Consider the following 15,385-nt stretch of genomic DNA (forward strand, 5'->3'; position numbering starts at 1 on the left):
GACGAGATGTTTTCCTGATGGCAGCACGAGCTGACTGGAGCCGGCTGGCGTCAGCAGAAATCGTGAGACATATTCGGCCGATTCGACTGCATGAGTCGCTGGACTCGACAGTTGAGGACCTATTGCTTCCTGACTTCTTCGCGGCTATGCGTGCAATGAGGGAACCGACTTTCCTCGCGCGGGCAAAAGCTGAACCGAGCAGCGCCCTCGGTGGACGTCTCCGAAACCCCCAACTTGTATTGCGACCGATTAAAAGATGTCAATATAGGACACTCGAGGGCTTTTGCTTCTTCAATTTTCCTCCCCGGAGAAATTCGCATGACGGAAATTACCTAGCAGTCGTCTCGAAATCATCACTTGGAGCGCGATATCTAATGGGGGCTCGGTGCGTCCGGAGGATTTCGGGTCAAGTAGAGGCGCGGAGAAAATGAAGAATATAGGCGTGACAGAACGGATAAAAATATATCCCCATCGACGGTTTTGACCGCGATTAGCAGCCACCGATTTGAAATTACTGCTCCGGAGTGAGGGAGGAAGAGGAAGCATGAGCAAAATAATAACGTTGAGTGCATGCAGAGATTACGACTGTGGATTCAACAGACGTTCGTTTTACGCTAATTACGCACAGGATCCCCGTGGGGACATCCCAGTGAATGTGTCCGAATGTCTGGATGATCCTAGCAGGGAAGGCCGCTACACTCACAACTACCAGCGAACGACCGAGTCTAGCACTCTGCGGCACAGTGTGGCAGCCAGCAAAAGCGCCTCTCGATACATGTATGCCTGCCGGCATGCGTGTCGCAAGCATTATCGCGAGCGTCAAGACCCGAGCTTACTAGGTCTCAGCAGGGGCAGCGGATTCCGTCATGAACGATGTAAATCCTATTCAGTGCGGGAGGTCGCGATACTTCAACGCGATGTTAATTCTGCGCTCCCGTTGAACGGACCACACCGAGAACGCGCTTCTCTCCTCTGCATATCCTTATCGTCGCATGAATGTCCTGTTCCTGAACGTACGTCGTCGGCGTACAACGGAGCTGCGTCTCGAGTTCAATTTTTTCCTGAAACACTCGACCTGTGACTCTCATTGGCCTGCCTGCACAAGAGAGTGAAACTTCTGAGGTCGCTGCGTCTCTTCCGGAACAGAAACCCCGCAGTCTTAGGAGTGTGCGATACGCCGTAGGAGTCCATCCGAGACGCCCAGCAGACAAAGTCATCTTGACCCAGGCTCATATTCCTCCGTCGCGGTCGGCCCTGCTCCTGGAGGAGTGGTTGTAGAGGAGAATATTTAGGGATGGAAAGGATAATCGATCCGAACTTATGTCCATTACGAATAGAAATCATACCACCGATGTCATCTCTGACCTCCACAGCCTCATACGGGCCGGCCGGCCGGACTCACCCTGGGGAGAGAAAGAGGTCCTGACACAGTGACCACATGCAGCTCCGGTCTTGATGACGACCTAGATACCGAAACTCAGGGTCGGACTTCTTCGACAGACTCATGCTTCTCTTAGAGCGTGTCGCGGAGCCAGCCACCTGCATATTCGCAGCGGAAGTCTCTAAATTAACAGCCGCGGAACAAGATCACTTTGTGAATGAATTACGACGCGTCCAGTTCATCACCATGCCGACTGATGAGAACGAGATCCGGGGACTCACGTCCAGATGTCGAGACAACAATTCTTTCGAGATGAAGTAGAATGACGGAAAGCTCGACAACGAGACGTCGCGACGTTAAGAGCTATGAATCCCTAAAAGTCTATTGCTGAACCTGTAGATAGAACTGATTCCCTAGAATTGTTCGGAAATCTCAAATTGAGGAAGAAGACGGAGTGCCTCTAGAGATCTGAGTGGAGAGGATCTGATATTGATTGTCGTGCTGGAGAACGCGGATTCTGAGTTTCCGCGGGGTTATAACCTGTCAACTCTGGGAGCTCGATTCAAGATGAACGAGCTTTTGGGGGATGTACGGAGAATAGGAACATGCGCGACTTATGACGTATAAATCTCAGTGGAGGGCAGCGCGGGAGAGATTTCAATTCATGTCATTCCTCGATCCGTCCTGGGTTTCCGCAGCTGTGAGTTTCGTCGCAGGATGCGTACGCGGTTCCTTATGATGGTCAACGGGGACCAGGGAAACTGATGCGCGTAAAACAGTGAGAAGTCGACTCTCACGTGAACCAGAGAGATAAAACCGTCCCGAAGCGTAAAGGTTTCTTCTAGTATGTATTAGGAACTAGCTCACCCTGCGAGCATATCGTTGACAGCTTCGATGGAGCTAATATCGGCAGTCTTCTCCCCTCTTGTGATCGAGTGACATCGACGGTGATGTTTCTTTTCAGGGCGAAGTCATGGGAACCCTGCCGGAATCCAAGGGAAAGGTCCGGAGCGGAGCTTCCCAGCAGATCCTCTTGTACATGCATAAATTCTCATACAAAAACTCCCTCAATATCCGGGTCGAGAAAGTTTTGTCAAGGGAATCAGAGTCTGTTGAACGGACTCGCGACTATGGCGGCCTCAGGATCACGTAATTCATGGCGAATACGTTTTATACATTTTGAGTGAGATCTCCCGGATAACATTGACATCATTAGGTACATCGGAAACGGGAATACTAGGGCCGTACGTCTGGCTGATGTCTGAGGTCATCTGTTGGGGTCCTGATATTGTAGCTGGAGGACAGAAGAAAGCGATTACAGCTTTGTGCAAAATTGAATTGGGCGGAATCCCGATTCCGCGTGGCGCGAATTCGAGGGCTACCATGCTATCGCCATCTCACTCGAGCGATCCCGGAGTCTTAAAAAGGCTCCACAGGCCATTTGCGTCTTGGCCTTCGTCATTCGAACACTACTCTTCTGGAAGTTCGAGTTAGATATCGGAGCGATTTTATTGTTACTTTTCAGCCTGTCTGCGGCTCGCCGAGCTTCCGAGGGACGTCTCATAGTCACGTAGAATTCTAAGAATTATGGAACATGTGTTCACGTACAAGTAAAGCATCACAAGCGTTGGTATTGCAAGAATGAAGATCACGAGGACGAAGACGTAGATTTTCAGGGCTTTTTCGTGCATCGAGAAGTCTGCTCTACAAACCGCGCCTTCGTCCGCGGCCACGGGAGAGAAAACATACGCTTGCAGCAGAGCGAGGATGGCCGACATGAGCCACGCGATCGTGCTAAGATTTTTCGCGAATCTTTTGTAGCTGATGCCGAGTATATTTTTTGAAACGTCTCGGACCGGTTTCTCATTGCGACTTTATCGCTCGCATAGAAACGAAACGATAGACAGCAATGCCGGCGAGGGTGTTCGTGCTCGAGTACAGTACGAACACTTGCACGCGTTTGACGAATGTTCACGATGTGTTACCCCACAAAAAACGCCCATTCAGATCACAGGCCAGCTGAGGGGGTATATTGAGCAATGCCACCAAAATGTCGGCTACGGAGAGATTAAATATGAACAGCTGAGTACGGCCCAGCAGCGGAGTTTTCTTCGGGAAACTTCTTCCAAAAATAATAGCCCACGACAAAAACGAGTTCGATCTTATGGTCAGAACGAAAATCGCAAGCAAAGTTCCACACTTCACAGAAGTCACTCGGTTCTCTGGTAGATTCCTTGTTCGGCCTTGAGTTTCCGAAAACGATCAACGAGGTATTGTTGAAGGAGCTGGTCATGGCTCATGGCAGGGATCTCCCGAGTAAGACCACTTATTCGCAGCGGAAGTTAACCTCAAGTAGTATCCACGAATCTTGTAGAACATGGGCAAACAGAAGCGCCCTCTGTGCTCGATATATGAAACAAGTGAGGATCAAACCGATGACAGCCAACAATTCATGTTGTTGATTTATCTTGTTCGTTCGAGTATGTTCAGGGACTGCTTGCTAAATAGATCAGTGCGCCACGCATAAGCGCCAAGGACAAAGGCCGTTTCTACTGTATTAGTTCGCCTGCTCCGACGTAGTCCGGGAGGATCTTCTCCCACGCTTCGACTAGGATTTGTGCCTTCTTGGAGGTTTCCTTACAAATGGATTGGCCATCGATCCACCAGCCATGTGATCAAGAAGACGCATTTTGAAGCGAGCGGTCCAGGGTTACTTAATTGTCTTAATTCAATTCCTCACTCGAGACAACTCACCGTACATTAGGAATTGTCACACACGCCCACGTCTCGGGTTGTGGAAATCCATTTATTTTCTCCTAAGGCTCCTTGCGCGACCGTCTTCGCACGGCGCCGGTGTCGAATGGCCCCGATGATGAGGCCGGGGCGCGTCTGGTCGAGCAGGAAAAAAATCAAAATTTCGAACAGACGAGATCCTGAATCGGAAACGACTTCTTCCCAAGGTTTCCCCGAGAGGATTCTGTGTGGAACAGCTAGGTACACTTCCCTCTCGACAAGCGTTCTCGAGTAAGCCTTCCATTAGACTTCGGGAATAACGGTCCTGTCGATACAGAAGGTAGCGATTTTGGCGTGCCTTTCGCCCGAACCGAAGCCTGCGAATCGAGTCCCTGGACTGCTTACAAACGCCGCATTCCCGTAAGTGATTTCATAACACGATCACCAGACGGATCGGTGTCGCCTTGCGCTTGAGCGATAAACCGCATCAGGACAGCCATTATTAACGATTGGCCGTCAACATTGGCCGGGCATCGGGTTAATCGGTAATGAATGGATCGATTCGGGAGCTGAAATCTGAGTTTGTCGCTGCGGAGTAGCCGGGATAAGCATTTCGACGGTGTACAGTGAGGATCATGAGCTCCAGTGTCTATAGGCATTTCGAAAGGGGAACTTACTCAGTCGTCAATCGATAGATAATGAAATCATTCATTGATAGATGAGTTCGACCGATTTCGCCACCTATCTTGGAATGATCCGAAGCGAGCTTCTTTTTCTGTCAGCGTAGATTCAGTGTCCTGGAATTGCGTTCCCCGCAGTGTTATCCGTCGCTTCGAGAAGAGCTTTATACTGAGGCCTCGTCGGGTGAATTATAATTGACTGCCGCTCATCTTCCCTTATATCCCTCGCCATAAAAACTCGTAGCCTAGGCTCGCTCACAAGAAGCAATGATGCGGAGAAGCTCCTCGCAGGCGGCGACATCATACCATATGCCCTATGATGATGGATGTGGGAGACTTGCTTTGTCAACTTGCTGTAGTGCTGTCGTGAGCATGGGCTCTGCGCGGATTCATACCGAGATTCCAAGCTGAAAAGAGCGATGCAGGGGATTGAGGGTCTACGAATCGAAGGACTCATGCGCATACTCTCCGGCGAGAATTTGTTAGAGGACGCGGAGACCTTCCTGCGGACGATAAAAAATCGATTCTCCTGCTAGTTCAGATCGGATTTCCGCATTGAGCTTCGGAATAGTCTTCTCTTTCTGCAGTTACCCCTATAGAAATTGACAGGGTTTCGGTCGGTCGCTTTCGGATGTCTCACGAGGCTAAGGTCGAGTCGACAGAGGTTCTGCCGACCGAACAAGGCGTATGTTCGACTCCATCGGGAGGGATCGGCGGGGAACGAGAACGGGAGATCCACGGAGGATGCGTTACTTCTCCGGTTCCGGCAACTCATGCGAATGGTCACAAATGAAAACGTGACCACCGACTTCGTCCGACTCTCGTTATGACGGAACGAGTTAATACAGTTGGTCCAGCTGATCGGATTCAGGTCACGTTCAACGCGCTTATACTTACCTCGGCCACGAGTGTCACTCGGACGCCTAGTAGAGGTGCCCATTGCGTTGGAATCACTAGTTCTTGCCGGCGAATTCGTCGAGACCTCATTTCCAAGCCGCCGATCACCTCTCGGCCACAATGCCACCAATAGAGCGGTATCTCGATAGCTGTGGGTGAATTGTGACAATGCGAAGAGCGATGATCATTCTAGAGAATTGCTGATGACGGAGCTCTACCGAGTGGTGATCAGAATAAGCGGCTGAGAGATTCCACCCGCCCGTACCGTGCTCCTGATAGATGCTTACAAGATTCGAGTTCAGGAGTCGGCGAACTTATCGACGAGGGCGAAACTGGATTTCGACTCCGATCGGTCCAGCGCGCCATCCCTTCCTCGAATCTCCTGCTCTCGTATCCGAATCGGTAAGCCCTGGCTGGAGACGAACGTCGGCTCGTAGAGACCAGACAAGGAAGGCGATTTATCGATACAAGCGCTTTATTCTCGTCAGAATTCACAACCGATCCTTAGTTCCACTTATATATGATTCCGTAGGGCAGTGATCATCAGCACAAACAGCAATCGGAAGCTCTCTCGACCTTCCGAACAACAAGCTCCCAATGATAGCTCACACGTACTCTTTTTCCAATCATGCGCTCGGAGCTAAGCGACCTTAACGTTGTGGAGGTTTCCGCTTCGTGTCGGGCGTTTGCGTCGGGGACCGACTCCCTTTGGACTGCGAAGATTTTTCATCGATCGGGTACTTGGTCGGTTCCCTCCGCAAGGCTGGTTTGTTTTTCTTGTTCCTTGAAAATGAGGTCGATCACATTTAGAATCGAGAATAACTCATGAGTCCATGGCATGCTCACCAACGAGCATCTCCGGCATTCCGAATCCGGGCAAGCCTGGAAAACACGCTCCGCCTTCGGACTCGCGGAAAACTTGAGGCGTCGCGGGAACATCGGTACATGCTCACGCGGAGACGTGAGGCTGCGGAGGGTCACTTATTCTACGAGTCGCCGAAGGAAGCGACAGCTCTCAAGCGAAGCGGATATCTCGATATTCAGGGGAATCAATCCTCTCTTGTCGTCATTGTTGCGAATCGCCATACGTTGCCAGGATCAGTCAGACGGGATCGTGATGGGTCCGAAAATTCTCCCGCCACCGCGCTGTCGGACGAGAATCGAAAGAGAACTGATGAAGACACGCTTCAATCACTTGTCGATTCAGCGAAGCCGCCCATGCTCGGCCACGATCTCTGAGCTCAGCTCTATTCATTGAGGCTCTGGTACGGTTGCTGCAAGCGCGAACTGCGAAGTTTGGCTCGAACAAGTCGCTTCAGTCGTCGAGTTCTCGCAATTGTCTGAGAGTTCCTTTTTCTCTCCAACATGCATTTACGTGAGTATCGATCTGTCGCTAGAGTAGACGAATCGGAGCGGGGGCGCGACCTTCGAATGCTTTGTCGATTCTATTGTACGCGGAAAGATTCATTTCGAGATATTTGATTTGATTTGTGCAAGACTGAGCGATAGTCACGGGGAACATCCAGTTTGGATTGCTTCCCTCTGAGTCGGTATCCCCTAGACTGATATCTCGATTCGAAACAGAGAATTAGAATGTACGACGAAACGTCTGCAGTGAAGTTGTTACTCGGAGCCGCAGGGTGATCGACCCCGCTCCGAGGTCTCTGCTCGTCATCGGAGTAGGCCGATGTCAGGGATCCCAGATCTCCCTGCTCGGAAGGGCTGTGTGAGAGGCTCCAGACTCTGCGGAATAAGCGGAAGATTACTCACTTGACCTGCTTGCCGGGATCCAATAACAGAGGCTGACTATCGACCTGCGGGGTCATCTTTTCCTCTGCTCGTTCACCCTCGAGGCTTCCTTGCGACTCCTCGCTCCCATCTTTGCTGATCATGATCTACAATCGGAAAAACGATGATTTAATATTTGTGAAGGAATCATTGGGAGACCGAGTTGTGTCGTCAGAACAGGCGACATCGAGACCAAACATACTACTACATAGCCGCAAGATCGACTGAGGGAAACTACCGGAGTGTACGCCAGAACTCCATGTGATGCTCACCTTGGGCACCCGTTGACGCCTTTTCTTCTCCCTGAAGGCTTTGAGTTGCTCTACGGCTCGCATCTCCTGAATCTGTTTCGGTGTGAGTTTTGGTGAGCTGGAATAAAGGCACAGGATCAGTGATATCCCATGCAGCAAGAGGATTGTGGGCATCCGATAAAGGAGCGCTATCCCCTCAACGAGTTTCCGGCCTCGTGAATTTGGAGGAGCTGCGTGTAGACTTTCGACGGCACCGGAAATCTTCTAGGTTGGAGCGACGGGGCAATGAGACGTGTCATCCGGTCTCTTAGGATCATCAAAATCTATGTCTCTATGTGTTCTAATCTAGCATTACACTTCCTCAGCATCTCGCAGAAAGGGAATCGGTCGGAGTTGCTCGCACGGCATACTCTGCAGAACTCTGCGTGAAAATCCCGAATCGTGATAAATCTGCGCCTGACGCACTCTGGGGAAAGTTTTTCACGCATGCCCGAATACTGAAAGTACCCGTGCGCGAGTACGTCCGTACAATTCCCCAATCCGCGGAAAAAAACCCGTCTATCTGAGGCTGCCGTACAATGAGAATATTCACAGTAATTTGCGCATATAGACAATCGCTCCGACGTTGGGAAGACGGAATTGCAGAGGAAGCATCCGGCAAACACTGAGAGAAGAAGCGAGGGATTTTTCTTCTCCCAGAAAGACACCTACCTCCCCGTAGAAACGAGCGGCTCTTCATCCGATCGTTGATTCTTGGTGCGATCGTCCTTTCGGTCTGGAATGCGGAACGAAAAACCAGTACGTCAGACAGAGATCCTGCTGCTCCTAGATCCTAATGCTCCCGTCCCCTCAGGAGTTTCTCCCTAGATTTTCGTCACGCAGTGAATTAGGGCTCAGGTTTTCGGCGAGGTCACTCGTCCGCTCACTCCATCGCGCGATTGTAGGCGTGGAGCTTTCGATCGTGAAGAGTATGACTCGTGTCCCTCCTCATACACTGTGAATGATCATATCTCGTACTTCTAATCACAGAATCAATGAGAACTTCTTGCACAACCTGATTCCGGAAATAAATCCTCACAGGCTTCTGTATCAGACCCTTGGATTGCGCGCGACGGGTCCCGTAATACGTCAACGAATTCGGGCTCTCCCCCAAATCAATTCAGTCGATTAAGGCGATTCACGTGCGCTTCGGTGTGCGTCGCTCGAGACAAGCTTCGTGGACTCGAAAGCTCCCGATGAATGAAGAACTGATGAGCGGAAAATCCATCGGAATGAAAAAAAATTCTTTCATCGTCTGAGGCTCGCAGGGATGCTGCCGAGTTCGGCGCGTCCTCATGATCAATCTGAGCGAGACTCTGCGAGTCCCGGCAATCTTGGCGACCGTTAGTATCATTTGATGGATGTAGCTCGAGCGGATCGGAGAGTTTCTTTCCAATAAAGACAGGGGAGAGAAGAACAGACTCAACAGAGGAACAAACCCATTTGTCTCGCTTTGTCGACGTGATGTTGTAACATGGCATTCCATGAGGCGGCCGCGGGTCCGGGGGCCTCATCGCGTTCCTTGTAGAGTTGTTCCTAGAGAGGTAGAAAAATGAATGATCAGCATGAGGTTTCTCCAATCTACACGGATCGACGCAACTAAGATCCCATTCTCCGCTTACCTGCGCCAACGCAACCGCTCTCTGCAGAGGCGATGCGGATCCTTTGAATTTCTGGACCATGGACTGACGTCTTGAGGCAGCTGACCACATATTGAGAACCTTCTCAGCCTTCTCCGCTTGTTCTGGATCGCCTAGAGCTACAGGGGGATAAACGGTCCGTCAAACATGTTGGCCCCCCACAATCAAATAAGGACGAACTCTCATTCCCTCTGGCTCACCGTCTCGCTGATCGGGATCGAGTGGGATCTCTGGCACCCTGGCTCCCTCCTCTTCTTCCTTCTTGGCGCGCTTCTCTTCCTTCTCACGCCGGATCTGAGTCATGAGATCGTTATTGGACTCCCTCAAGGAGCCCGTTATCGAGAGCAGGTAGTAAATGATCAATCTGGAAGCATACATTTGAGTCACTTAGGAGGTTTTCAGTGATCGGCCGTGCCCGATCCGGAACATCCCATGAAATTCTCGAAGCTCCTCTCGAAGCCGGAGTTCATCGAAGGCCGAACGAAAATGGACTGCTCGCTCTCTCCTCACGACAAATTCGTTTTGCTCAGATGATTCGAAGTCAAGAGGAGGGCAAGGAGTTTGCAGAATGCAATGCCAGGAGCGACTGAGATCAGCTCGAACGGAAGGTCCTGGATACAGTATCGCAAACCGATAAGGACCTCCGAGCTCGGTCATCGCAGTTGAGACTTCTTTCGAGATACACCTAGTCCACTTACACCAGAAGAAGAATCAAAGGGATGATGGCTCCAGCAGAACAGCAGTACTCCAAGACGATATTGAGCCATCTCGGAAGGGTTCGTTTTAAATAGCTCGTGAAGACTTTATAAGCCTGCGGAAAATTGTGATCAATGCTCGAGTGGTAAGCGTACGAACTACACTGAATGGACGAGAAGTGACTCCGGGTGATCAGGACATATTGAGCGAGCAGGGTTGTCGTAACTCTAGAACTTTTGAGCTTCCGGCAAAGAGCGGAATCCTCCCTCGAGGGGAGCCTATCGCTCAGAGAGTGTATTCATCGATTCAAACGGGGCAAACCTTGTCGAAGCTACTGAACGGGCCGCAATGCCACGATGGTTCGAGCCAGACCATCGCATAACCGACTGGCAGAGTACAGATGAACAACATTACCAACAGTAACATGTAATAGAAATTGTTCCCGGAGGCTTTGAACACGGTCTCGTGTGGAATGTTCGAGGTCAAGACCGCCCAGGAGCGAATATACATCAGGATCGCGAGTTTGATCGTATTGATTGCGGGGAGACCGGGTGAGAAGAACATTCCCATCCTGAAAGGAGTATCTTGCATTCACAGCGATTCTTGGAGGATTCATGTAGCGCAGAGAGAATTCCGGACGGTTTTTCTTTGCACTCACCACACCATGCCCTGATTATTGACTAGATGCAAAATGTTCTCAGCTATTTTAAAATCGCCGTAACCGGGCTGTCGACGAGAATGAACAACGTTAGAGTCAGATCTGAGCGGGGCAGGAAATTATTTCGCTCTTCGCATGATCTTACCCAACGAACTTCCATATCCCAACACCAGTAGTTATTGAGATAACGGATAAAGACTGCGCGAATGTAATCGGTTATTACAGTTGTTCCGATCGTCATCACAAGGTCCATAACTGTGAGTTTCACGATCTCCTGGCCGAACATCGTCTCCCAGCAGAGTTTCCGGAGCTTGTCTTTCGAGGGCTCATCGATCCGAACCAAGTCTTCTTGCCTCACGACACCTATCGAGACGAACAACGATCATTTCAAGTCTCGAATGGGAGGGATGAAATGAGTGCAGAACAAATCTGCCTCGTCCGGGGCGCCGAATCGAAGGATACGCTGAAGTCTGTCCCGTGGGAGGCTGGAGACGAGCTCGGCCTGAGTTGCCGGGATGGGGTGAGCATATCTCCTGTTCGTATACTTCCTGTATACTTCCTGTTCGGAATTTCCGAATTTCCTCCCACTGTTTCAGAAAGCGAGTCAGAGAAGGAGCGAGCCGAAGTAAACATGCAGGGAGCTCACCCGGAATTCTCGGCGTCGTAGTCTCCTCCCTCTCGAAAATCGCCGTAGTCCTTTGCTCGTCTGTCAGGAGCATATCTGGGACCGGAAGATTCCCGCAGTAGGGCATATAAACCGTCGAGCAGTTCAAGTCGTCTAATTGGAACATGTCGCTGACAGAGACGGTAGTTGTTTGGAGTATGGTTACAGGATGTTCGGTGATGTTTCCGTAAGTCATATTGGAGTCGTAAAAAGCGCTCATGTCAGAGATATTCGGGAGGAGGCTCCAAATGTCCGATTCGTTCGTGCTCAAAGCCGGGATTGGTACCCGCGGTACTCTGCGAAAGAAACACGAATGGAATCTATGTCGTTCGTTCATACTCGCCTGGTGAAAAATTTTCCGAGACAGATCATGCCTCGAATTATCGCTCGGGGATAATTCCTTACCCTGATGATGAATTCCAAGAGCTCAAAACGGTCAAATTATTGATGCGCAAAACCATTTCTTCGACCGACGGTGGTTTCGGGGTAGTCGTCAACTTCGGAATCGGCATCGGCGTCGTAGTGGTCGGACAAGGCGCGTAGCTCGCATTCATCGCATCCCAATCGCTCAGATTCCAGGAACCGCTGGCATTCCTTTCGATGGAAAACACAATGATTACTCGCACGATTAGCCTCTATGAGACGCGGAGTTTCTGGCGGGAATAAACCGTGAATCTTCTGCCTACCACATCTGTTCTGAACACCAAGAAGCGTTGTAGCTGGTCTTCTTGCAGTGCTCGGGTATCTCGTTAAAGAACAATGCCGGCGGAATCGAGAAGGTCAAATGCAAGCCCAGCAATAGCGTACAATTCACGGGGAGCCAGCTGCATGAGGTACACTTGGAAATGTCGAGCAGCGGGAACGTTGAAACTGCGTCGAACAGAAAGTGCTCCAAGGATCCGCTGGCGAACCCACTCATGTTGTCCATCTCTGTCTCATTGAAAGTCATGTTGAATAAAGGGGTAACCGGTGTCGTATCGAAGAAGCCGGACTCGATCTGGTCGGTGATATTCTTCTTCATTTCAGTCAGCTCGGTTGTCTGCGGTGAAGAAATCGAAGCCTTCGATGCGAAGCCGACGAAGACCTTACGCTCAAAAGTATCGGAAAATCCTGGGACGGATCGCCGAATCGGAAAACGTGGGCTTACCATTTTCCTCACTTTGCCGAACAAAGCGAAGATCAGGGTATACAAGTTGAGCATGTACAGCATCAATATACGAAACAGTTGCCATTGGAGCTGTTGGCGGGGATGGTACTGTTCGAGCGCACCTTGTGGGAAAGAATCGAGCTTGAGCTTCCATCCCAGGCGGAGTGAGGTTCGCAAATCGAAATCCTACTCTTCCTCGGGTCTTTAGACTGGGAACGATGGCTGACGGCGAAGGAAAAACAAGCGGGAGGCTGACAAAGACTTCACCTCGGATTGGGTGTGGGTTCGGTATCGAGGAAAGGGATTCTCGGACCGATCGCAATAATCCGGAAACAGCGTATCCTTAAGCTCATGGAACTCACCTATCATGTCGAAGAAGTTCGGATACACGTTGCTGATCCCGGTCAAGACGAGAGTCACCTCATTCTGGCGATACCAACTCTTCTGAGCTTCTGGCTCCTCACCTCTCGCAACCACGAGGATCACGGCGTATGCCGACGAGCCGAGCAGCAGCAGAACGAGGAAATTTGTGAACGTTCTCAAAGTTATCAATTTCCAGCTGCGCTCCTCCTTGCGACGTTCTTTCTCTTCCAGAACGGATTCCTATGGCACAACAATAATTATCTTCATGAGAGTTGTCGACGAGAGAGAGGAGAACAGTGTCCAAAATGCCTCCAAGACTTCGTTGTGCCAGTAGCTTCGAGCTTTTTGCGCTTACTTTGAAGCTCATGACCAGGGACGACACTTTATTGTGCGCGGTTTCTGCATTCCCAATCATATAATCCCAACCAGTGTAGAGTTTCCAGGCGAACGTGCATTCATCCTCCTTCTCCGTTATTTTTGATTGCCGGTTGTTTTCCGCCATCCTAGAGAGAGCTTTTCTCGTAAGGGGGAACGTTCGCTATTTTTATGCATGAGCTCGAATTGTCAAATGTCGGAAACTTTAGAGGGCTCAGGGGCGTTTCCAGAATGCGCTTCTGGAGTCAGACAATCGCCTAGGCAGCATAACTCACTTGCGGAGGATCACGAAGAAGCTGAACATGTACATTACTAAAGAAGACAGCAGGTAGGCGAGGGGTAGCCGATATCCCTCCGGTGTGATCTCTCGATCGGAGTAGTAACCGTAGAATATGGGCGAGAATTTCAGATAGCCCTCGAACTCCCACACTTCCTTGAGGTTCAAAGCGCTCTTGGCTTCTTCATCCTTGACTTTCTTGCGCATTCCTGATCCGAGTAGAATTAAGCTTATTTCAGAAGAAGTGCACTCGTTCGATAGCGACGATCGAAACATAGATTCAAGGGGGACTAAGCCTCCACGTTCCTTCAAGGGATATGAGGCTTATTCTCGGTTGAGGACTGATTCGAAGCAAGATTCGGTTCATTCCGCCTTTAAGATTGCTCCTCTCCGTGGAGGGAACTCGTGATTCGCGTACGGAGTGAGAAAACTCGTTCGAGGACTGTATTCGCTCTGCCGGAACAGGCAAGTCTCCAGATCCAGATTGATGAACTTCTCTAGAAGAAACATCCAAATAGGCGGATCCCGAAGCGAGCCGCCTGACTTCGCCCAACGGGGCCAGAGCAAACAGACTGCGCTTTTTCCTCCGCGGAGGCTCGGAGCGCGTAAGTACTGCTTTCTCGGCGAGCAATTCTGGGAGAATCTCTGTCTGTATGCTTGTAAGTCAATCAATCAATCAATCAATCAATCAATTCCGATCGAACACCGCACTCGGCGTGGACGTTTCAGATGAGGAGCTCGGGAGCGCTCCGGAATCCACTACCAACCTGTGATATCGTCGTCGCCTCTGAGAACTTCGGGAACCATGAGAAAACAGCAGATAAACAACGATATGAAACTGTTCAACCAGAAGACCCAACGGAGAAAAATGAAGTACGATGCTACGACAGAGCCGAAGTGGCTCTCTATGCGTTTGATTCTCATCTCCCACGGGGTCAAGGTCACCATCAGGTCGGCGATTTCGCGCTTAAATCGATGCCATGACTGGAAGGAAAGAGGATGACCGACATTAAAACAAGGAGCAGCCGCTCCAGGCGAACACATGCGGTTTGCGTCGGATGTATTCTGCTACGGAATGGGGAGGGGCGGACTCGACGTCGAGTTCAATCGGTGCGAACTGCTCATGTTTACGGGAGTGAGCCGAGTTTTTGTCGCAACAAGGAGGACGGATCACATCCAACTTTTCTTTGAACGACACGAAACTCGATGATTCGGAACGTGGCACAAAGGAGATTTTTCCTGATTATCTATTGAGGGAATGAGATCGACGCTTGCTACATCGACAAAAACCCCGGACTCCTCGTTTCACGCGGTAATATTGATCCTGAAATAATCTCGGGTGGGCTCGAGTAAGTTTACTCACATTGCGAAACCAGTTCGAATAAGAAGCAAAGATATCCTTCGCCTGCTTGCTCTGCGCCAGCTCTCCTTCGTGTTTTTTAATGTACGCTTTGGCACTCCGGAGCATACGGAGCTTTTTAGCCATCGACCAAGGTTGCGTTTTGACACTCTCGATTATGTTCTTGTGGTAACGGATGTTCTCCTTAACTTCGTCTTCTGAATTCTCGAAGTCAATGGCCGTGCTGCAAAATAAGCGAGCGTCGTGTGTCTCGGAACTAGGCAATCGCAGCCTTCGGAATCACATCGCGCGTATGGGGACGGGCTCAAAGGCTGCGCATGATTACGTACTCGCCGGATGAGGTCGTGTAGGAGGAAAGTCTTCTCTTGGAAGGCTCACTCGAAGATCCTCGTCGACCCCAGCGGGAGCTGCGTCGCTTGTGATACACATCGAGCAT

General features: G+C 50.5%; 1 protein-coding gene across 1 annotated transcript; it reads right to left on the minus strand.

Moving 5' to 3' along the window:
- Positions 1–6,341: 6,341 nt before the first annotated feature.
- Positions 6,342–15,385, minus strand: Tmc (Transmembrane channel-like). Its single transcript, XM_029113130.1, has 21 exons — positions 15,279–15,385; positions 14,953–15,172; positions 14,357–14,573; positions 13,588–13,798; positions 13,293–13,440; positions 12,937–13,177; positions 12,575–12,696; positions 12,114–12,466; positions 11,833–12,021; positions 11,410–11,723; positions 10,909–11,126; positions 10,764–10,831; positions 10,427–10,676; positions 10,108–10,220; positions 9,610–9,773; positions 9,392–9,528; positions 9,209–9,305; positions 8,442–8,505; positions 7,752–7,848; positions 7,462–7,586; positions 6,342–6,474 (listed from the first exon to the last, which is right to left on the minus strand). Exons 1-21 carry the CDS (start codon positions 15,383–15,385, stop codon positions 6,342–6,344), a joined length of 3,588 nt encoding a protein of 1,195 aa, XP_028968963.1.

The sequence above is a fragment of the Galendromus occidentalis genome, unplaced genomic scaffold, assembly GCF_000255335.2.
Source record: "Galendromus occidentalis unplaced genomic scaffold, Mocc_1.1 scf7180000076336, whole genome shotgun sequence".
NCBI classification, from domain to species: Eukaryota; Metazoa; Arthropoda; class Arachnida; order Mesostigmata; family Phytoseiidae; genus Galendromus; species Galendromus occidentalis.